The 8,950-nt window shown below is 37.4% G+C and overlaps 1 protein-coding gene across 1 annotated transcript; it reads right to left on the minus strand.

The window, feature by feature from the left end:
- Positions 1–268: 268 nt before the first annotated feature.
- On the minus strand, positions 269–6,749 carry Bka (FCF1 rRNA-processing protein Bka). The gene is made up of 7 exons (XM_071598184.1): positions 6,586–6,749; positions 6,431–6,513; positions 6,280–6,351; positions 6,010–6,158; positions 4,011–4,171; positions 3,823–3,917; positions 269–381 (listed from the first exon to the last, which is right to left on the minus strand). The coding sequence occupies exons 1-7, from the start codon at positions 6,586–6,588 to the stop codon at positions 333–335; spliced, it is 612 nt and encodes a 203-aa protein (XP_071454285.1). The 5' UTR covers positions 6,589–6,749; the 3' UTR covers positions 269–332.
- Between the last annotated feature and the right edge of the window lie 2,201 nt (positions 6,750–8,950).

An 8,950-nucleotide genomic window follows, 5' to 3' on the forward strand; every position in this document is an offset into this window, starting at 1 on the left:
ATCTGCACATCAGGGATCGAGGGCCAGTTCTTTTCCCTGTGATGCCTATGGTTTCACAGGAAGATCTTGTCCCCAAAAAACCACACAGCTTTGGTGAAGTTGAGGGTGCCCAGAGGCATCCCCAGGATGAACCTATCATGTTCTCTTGTAACTGAAGCTGCTAACAAATTGTATAGGATAACTTGACAATTGAAAATTGATATGGAATATAAATTTACCTATGATTCAAGTTATCTATAAGCCCAAATTGCAATTAAGAGAAACCATGTCAACAACAGAATTTTTATTAGATAAATATACAAAATGATTCTTTATAATTTAATTAGTTCCTATTAAGTTTTGGGAGCTCCATAAGCATCTGGCATCCTTTCTATGGTATACCTGGAAGTATGAAAATAAACATAAACATGTGAACGACAAACTAAAATTTTACCAATTTTGCTAAAATTATATATTGACAGACTGTGACATTGGTTTGACAAGTTTCAAGAAATTCACATATAGTGCCACATTCATGAAAATGAAAAAAGTTTTGACTTGTTTCTAGGATAGTTAAGATCAATTTACCCTAAGTTAAAATGTAAGAGCACAAATTTAATGACAGGTGTAAAAGAAAACAAAATGCATCATAAGACATGATGTTCTTGCTGGATGAATGCATCAATAAACTTTGTACGTACATCCTATTTGGCGACAAGGATCAAAGGTGAAGAGGTCGAGTGACAGAAAGTAGGTGCACATTTCAACCAGGACACTTCACAACTGATAATGGAGGGGATTCAATTTGTGAAGGAATCTAATGATATTATTTTAAACAAAGAGAAAAATGGTAATCCTGATGATCCTTTGCTGTCAGGATTTGTTTACAAAATTTGTGGTCATTTTATTGCCCTAGGTTGTCAGCTGAGAAGTCTTACGATGAGCACTGCTGCTGAGGTCAAATCAATGCCCATGAACTTTGGAAATATTCCTACACTTTCCATTTTAACAAAAGGACAAACTCCCGAAATACAGCATCTCTTAATGCATTGCAGCACAAAGAGAATGATGGAGTTTTACTATTTCAACAAAGAATGAGATGAGAGCATACATCACCTAAGACAATAGTATGTCTTTGAAAGTGGGCCAAGAAGCCTTGACTGCAGCTCCATAAAATAGAGAGGAGCAGTTTCCAGGCAAAACCATTAGATACGGTCAACTCTTGATTTTCCATGCACAGATTATTCCTTCTGCAGATTATACCTGCTATTCCCTTCGTTACACCTCAAAATTTTAACAAAATCACAATCATAGAGATAATTAAATTCTTTGAAACTGATATACTTTTGATAAAAACACAAGTTTCACAAATACCTGGGCTTTCTCAAAAGTTTTCAATTCAATAAAATTAAAAGTTATCAATATATTATAACGTTTAAATTTAAACATTTTCATACTTTCTTATTATCATTCCCCTCACATTCATTAACCCTGAGAATTACATATTCTCTGATAAGGTGAGCAGATACATAGCTTAACAAAGCAACAAATAAGTCATTGACCAGCTACACTGCATTATTTTAATCAGTATCACACAAAGATTATGAATCCATGTCAGCAATCATACTTCCGGAGTAGTAGTTTTAGCGGAAATGAGTGACAGCTTAAGTCATTTGCACCATTAGGGATTGATGGGAAAGGAGCAAGGGCGGAGAGAAACCCAGCATATCAGCATTAGCCTACTCTTAACGAATGGTGCCAAGGGGTCCACAGTTTAACATTCCATTCGACAGACAGTGTACTTACTCTAAGTGCTCTTCACAAAGCACCTCAAGTAGGCATCGGGATACCACTGAAATATATCGGCCACCTCCGGGATTCAAACCCAGGCCCTCTCGGTGGGAAGCCTGTACATTAGCCACCGCACCATACCGATCTCCTTTATATATATCCACTTATATCATGGCCATATTTTCTGCATATTTTGGATATACATGTTTTTTTATCATCTGTGCTTCATCATGAATCAAGAGTTTACTGTAGTTGGCCATATTATTTTGTTGGCAAAGCCTACCATCAAAGGCGGGCTTTGGCTAGACATCTGTTAGCATTGATATAGTATCGGTAATCCGCCATTTAAGGTAAGTTTGGATGGACCTTTTTATGGACTTTTCGAAAGAACAGGATGGGATTTCTAATTGGCTGGGAGTGCTTCTAGAGAATTGAACTAAATACACTTCTATCACAGAGGCAATACAGAGGGTCCATGGCCTTTCAGACACCATAGTCTAAAATAATGGAATGGGTCGATATCTGAAGGCTTCTCTGAATTAATACTAGGGAATGGAATTCACCACATTGCTATAGACATCCTTCCTCAAACTGGCGAGGCAAGCGAGTGGTTCGAAGCATGAAGAGTGCCTTGGGATGGATCACCACAGGAAATTGTGGCCTCGCAAGATCCTTCTAACTCATGAAACAACTACCCCTAACAGTAAAACTAGTCAGAATCCAGCTGAGATGGATAGGCCTACATTGACTCAGATTCATCCACTCATGACTCATAGACTCAGATTTCACCCAACAGACAGCAGAGAAACCAGAGGGCAAGGAGCACACACACACACACACCATTGGATGTTTGCTCTTTAGGATCAAGATATGCAAGAGGATCCACCAGACGTGGATCCCAGCCACAATGAATGAATGCTTAGGAAGAGTCAACTACATAGCGCAAAATGATGATCTTAACATCTGGAAAAGACAGGTAGACCAACTAAAGGTTCAAAAAGGAACAAGGTTGAGAATGTCAGTAGGGCCAAGTATCGGGCCGAGACTGGCCAGCCAAAGAAATCAGGGGATGGAAGAGACAGAACCACTGGCTCAAGGGACATTAGATATGGCATCATGCAGGATCGCCTCCTACGAAGGAGTTAGGGGTGATGCAGTTATTCCAGCACAAGAAGGAAATCAGGGGGTGAAGAAAGGATCAGTCAGGCTGGAGTTGCAGGACATTCGGGAGCTGGTATTGATTTTGATTTGAGGGTAAAACCATGGCATGTGCATATGTTGTCATGCCACCTTAATTGTTGTTCTGGTATAGTTTTTTTGAGGCTGGTGCCATATCTGAAGTTATACTCTTCCTATATATGCACGTTAGTGAACCTCTTACAGAAAAATATGAAAATTTAATGGTTTTTTTATTAACTACCCTACCCAAACAGACAGAGTTTCCACAGAGAACTTTAAGGCACTTCAGCCCAGACTCATCCCAAGCCTTTCCACATGCTAATTTCCAAGTGTACACAGCAAATGCCCAAGTGCAAGTATTTCATACCATCTCCATTTAGGCCCAAACTCTTCACAACATCTCAGCTTGACAACACCCCTCGAACCAATCTTGTCATTAAGAGTTGGCAACCAACTCATACAAAATATAGTGCTATACTAATTCATATGTTTGCTAACTTTGCCAGCATCAGGCATTGCCTCATATCTGTTTAATTATATAAAACTTGTACATAATAGGATTTCTACTAATAGAAATCACAAAACAGCCATAATATCTTATAGATACTACAGAGAAATTAGGAAATTATGCTCTCCTCTAAGTAAACAATAATCAATTATTGTATTATCAAAGTAGAAAGAACTATCATATTTGAATTAGTGACCCAAGACCGTATAGATTCTACAAGCATTTATAATATAATGAGAAGGTTATCAACATAAAGGCTAAAACTAAAATAGCTTGATTTGGTCACAAGTTATTTTAATAATAATTTTAATAGGTTAAAATTGTAATTTTTTAGTATGGCAGAATTGATTTTCTTCTAAGCTTACCTATGCTGAGCTATGTACATTATAGGAACCCCAGGTATTTTTCTTATTCTCCTCTTCAAATCCTTATCACAGGTGGCAACAATGTAACACTTGTGCTAAAGGAACAAAAGAAAGGAAGATTGAACGCAAATAAAGGAATTAAAACTAGAATTCAAGCTAATAATTGGGAAAAAAACTTGAGAACTTACTTGCGTCACTCTTTGCACAATACAATCATCAGCATAAGTGCCCTTGTGCATACAAGGCAACCTTTCATATCGGAGATCTTTAGCTATTTTCAAAGCAACTTTGTACTTTCTCCCAAGTTTTTCCAGTTCTCCCATTACACAGTCAGTTATGTAAGGAATGCCTGTCAAAAAGGTTAATTACAAATATTAATCAACATCCAAAGTAGAAAATGAGATCAAAATATTACTCGTGCGTTACATAGCTAGTCACACTGCCTACATAATACTCATTGACATGCTTTCATTTCAGTTTTCAACGTTAAATCAAGATTTTGGAATTAATGCAAGCTCTTTTTTTCTCAAAATGCAATTAGAAGATAGCATATCAATTATTTCCTCTGGAACCCCACGAATGCTAGTTTACAGCTACCCTTTCATGCAATTTTTCCCACCTCTTTTGGATGAAGCACCACCTCAATAACTCCAAGATTTTAATCTCACCCTCTAGAATAATAGCCAACCAAGTTCCACAAAATTATTACGTAAAAAAGCACATTAAATAAAAAAGGAACATAAGTAAAACAAATTCAAAGAACTGCAGAGATATCCAAAGTGGGCGAGAGCATCTCGGCAGACGAACTGGTTTTGGCACTTTGTGGGTATCAAGGAATCCAGGAGCATAGCCAAAGTGAATAATTTTCACCCTCTAAATTTCTTGCATTCATTGGTAAAACAGTTTTTAATGCAACTTGCTCCAATGAGTATGTAAATTACTGACAATGTACACTAAATCTCTAATGAGGTGATGTTAATTTTTTAATTAAACCCCAAAATATTTTCAAACTGTCCCCTTGTAGGATCTTGGGAAACACTATTTTAAAAGTGAAATAAAAGAAAATATTAATACAATGCTAAATTGATAAATACACTAAATAAAATATGATGACATGGTAGCAATGCATCAAAATAACAACAAAAAAACAGTAATCAACTCAAGGGCTGGTTTGATATACGAGGCTACAGCTTGCCTAGCAGTAAGCTACATGGATAGTGGAATTCACATAACTACAGGGCCGGGGACAAGTTCCTTTCCCTGTTCTGTCAATGGTTTCCCAAGAAGATATGGAAACTGAAAAATCACACGGCTTGGTTGAAGCTGAGGCTACCCAGAAGCTTCCCCAGGAATTGACCAGAGGCCCTCTGGTCGATAAGTAGCACACTACCTGCTGGACTGCCATGTCCCCTAAAATCACAACCGTACAAAAACTCCTCTTGGATCTTCCACCGAGTGAGTCTATTCATTGTGGCCGACGTTTAACTACTCGAATCAGGCAGAAAAAAGGAATGCGCGGAAGGAAAAGTGTGTTGAGCTGAAGCCGATGTTCGAGTCGAGTATCGAAACACTCAATACCTTGGGAAAGCTTCATCGCACAACTGTACAAATTCGTCATAGGCATTAAAGAAACTCATGGCTCTGAGCTTAAATGCTATTTTCATCTCCTATGTGATTACAATAGAATAGCCTATATCTCAATAAATTTCTTCTGTGACTGAAAAATTATGTATGCTATCATAACAAAAGCAGCAATAATACAACATTAAACCAAAATGGGGAATTTTAATTAACGTTGGGGACAACCTCATGCTTTAAACACACTACACATGTGGTTCCTTGGCATACTTTATTAAACAATCGTCCCTTTATACCAGTTAGTTATTTAAACGAAAACTAGCAGAAACGTACTTGCCACCTCCAAGAGGTTAATCTACTAGCATTAGAATTTTTACTCTGGGACCATACGAAATGAAATCGCGACGTTCTTACTATTACCGCAATGTGAAGTTAGGGTTTAAAATGTCAAGAATTAATTTGAGTATATTTACGCTATTCGACGTCTATCCGAAACTGTTATATTTATTTATACTTGGTCTGAAAACAGCACTTTTTGGCCTTCATATCAAACTATTCACAGATAACAATTACACACAATTACAACGACCAAATACTCATTATACTCACTCTTCGCATACAAGCAATCCATCATACTCTGGATGATGTCTAACTTGTATTTAATTGAAAAATTGATGAAGTTCGTATCAATGATCACATGGTAAGGTGGTCCTAATTGTGTATTGTACTGGAAAAATAGAGCAGAAGACACTTGTGGTCTGAAATGAAAAGAAGTTAGGTTGAAAAGGTCAAGGAATGAGAAGCGAAAGACGATCAAGTATACACAAAATCATTTATCACAACATTTTTACACATTAAACATCATGTGAGATTACATACACTTCTCTGACTTTTAAACTGTAAGGATCTTCCGGTTTCTTTTTCTTGGGAGCAGCACGATCCTTCGGTTTGCTATAAAATTAATAGACATTTAACCTACATAAAAACCGGTAAATAATACAAAAGCAGGCCCTCAGAACAATATACTTACATTCTATCATCACTTAAACTGATCATCCTTTTCATTTGCGCGAAGCGACTTTGTGCGGCACGCTTCGTCCGTTTCGCCTTACCCTGAAAATGTATGTATTAAATATTTTACAGTCGCAACTACAATAATATCAATCTTATCTCATTTGAACACACCATTGTCAATTTCAATTCCTACAGAACACGGTAGCAACCCGCACACAATCCACATCCACGTGAATCCCCAAACCAACAAACTACACAGAACATGTGACAATCGAAATTAACGATTGGCTTATCCAGATCCTTTGAGACATGGTTTGTTTAAAACGCTTACGTATTTCTCAGTAATTCCTGCATGGTCATATCTTCAGCGTATTAATCTAAGAAATACAATAGGCCAACAAGCTTAAAACATATGCATAGAATATGACGTAGACTGGGATAGCTGAGCTAGAAACTTATTTGGTTGTGAGGCAGTAAGATCACTAAGAGAAATTGAATGAATTAAGGCAGTGGAGATAAATGACATCCCATGAACCACTTGGGTACTTACCAAAACATGGCGTACTGGCTTCCCACCGTGAGGGCGCGGATTCAAATCCCGGCGGTGTTGAATATTTTTCAGAGGTATCTCGATCCCTACTTGAGGTGCTTTGTGGAGGGCACTTTGAGTGAGTACGCCGTCCGTCGGATGGGACGTTAAACTGCGGACCCCTTGGCGCCTTTCGTAAAGAGTAGGCTAATGCCGACGCCGGGTTTCTCTCCACCCTTCATCCTTTCCTGTCCATCTCCTATGGCGCAAATGACCTTAGCTGTCGGTCGCCTCCCCTCAAAACTACTACTACTACTACCAAAACATGGAATGAAGAACTAATTTGTGGCAATTGAGAGGGAGAAATTTGGTCTGAAAAAATTGTCGGATTAGTATTAATTACCATCCGAAAAAATACTATAACAAATTAAGTTCAATTTTGCGCAGTTAAATTTTCACAAATGATTACTTAGAAGACACACCAGTTAGGGCTTGGAATGGAGATAGGTACGTGTGATGCCATAGCAGTTATGAAATCACGGATAGAGAAGAACATAAAGACGCAATCAAGCTTACTTATTTATAGATTTAGAGAATCCATTGCATTTGCTACATTTAAAATAAAATTAATGAATGTATTAATGAGTCCGCAGGAGGAATACTTCATACAACATGTACATACCTCTAACTAGGTGCATGTAACAAACTAAGATTCAGTTTATGCAGCATTAAGAAAAGGGACAAGACAGGGATGTCCACTATCACATGCTTTTCACCAAATACATGGATGAAATCGTAAAAGATGCATGGGAAGAACTAAAGATAGGAAGGAAAGCCAAGAAGTAGAGAGAGGAAACAAAGTTCGGGATTCTATATATCAGCTAGTTTTACGGATAACTCAGCTTTAGTTAGCCAGTCATCCAAGGAGTTAAAATCGTTGACAAGTGCATTGGAAAATCTGTGTAACTGGTACAGGATGAGAATCAATGCAAACAAAACAAATGTATTTGGTATTAGATATTATTATATTAGTGTCGTCAGCATGCAACACTGGCATTATTCCATTATTAAATTGGTAAGCAGTTAGGTAGGTCATTGATGTATATCAGAGAAAGGAGTGGCCCAAGGGTTGAGTCTTGTAGAACACCTTTGTTAACTTGGTATGCTTCAGATGAATATTTTGACCCATCAAGTGATAACACTACTTTATGACTGCGATTATGAATATAGGACTTCATCCAGTTAAGAGGAATTCCCCTTATTCCTATTCTATTGAGTTTAATTAGTAGTCTATTGTGGTTTACATTATAAAAAGCCTTTGACAAGTCAAAAAACATTCCAAGAGTTTTGTGTTTAACATCTAATGAATTAAGCATGCTGTCGATTGCCTGACATATGGCAGTTGTGGTAGACCTTTCAGATCTAAAGCCATGCTGAGAATTTGAAAGTAGGAAGTTTTTTTCGAGATAAGATGCTATTTGCGTATACATGGCTTTTTTGAATATTTTAACAAATGTATTTTGGACGGCTATTGGTCTGTAGTTGTTCGAATCATTGACAGCCATGGTTTTTACAAATGGGCACTACTTTTGATTCTTTTAATTGGGATGGGAAAATCCCTTGTATCAAAGATTCATTAATTAAAAATAAAAGGGGTGCTTTTATGGCTTCAAAACAATGATGAACAACTTTACCAGGAATTTCATCTGGGCCAGTATTGGATTTGTTTCTGAGTGAGGAGACAATAGTTTTTAGATTGGTTTCAGAACAGGGCTTGGCAAACGAACATTCATGATGGTGCATTTGCAAAAAGCACATTGACAGGAGAAATAGTTAGGCAAGGGAGCTGATACGTAGTATTTGTTAAATTTATTAGCTAAAGATGAATAGCTTATGGCAGTGTTATTTTCAGGGTTACAAAGTTTTGGGAGAGTGCATTGTGGATTTTTCTTACCTCTACAGTCATTAACTATTTCCCATGCAGTTTTGGACTTATTATTGGAATTA

Source organism: Hetaerina americana, unplaced genomic scaffold, assembly GCF_022747635.1.
Source record: "Hetaerina americana unplaced genomic scaffold, ioHetAmer1.1.p SCAF_10, whole genome shotgun sequence".
Classification (NCBI taxonomy): Eukaryota; Metazoa; Arthropoda; class Insecta; order Odonata; family Calopterygidae; genus Hetaerina; species Hetaerina americana.

Coding starts and splice junctions, on each gene's coding strand:
- Bka (XM_071598184.1), bottom strand. Junction 4,172..6,009: donor GGATTGCTTGTATGCGAAGA/GTGAGTATAATG, acceptor CCTTTTTGACAG/GCATTCCTTACATAACTGAC. Junction 382..3,822: donor ATGTACATAGCTCAGCATAG/GTAAGCTTAGAA, acceptor TCATACTTCCAG/GTATACCATAGAAAGGATGC.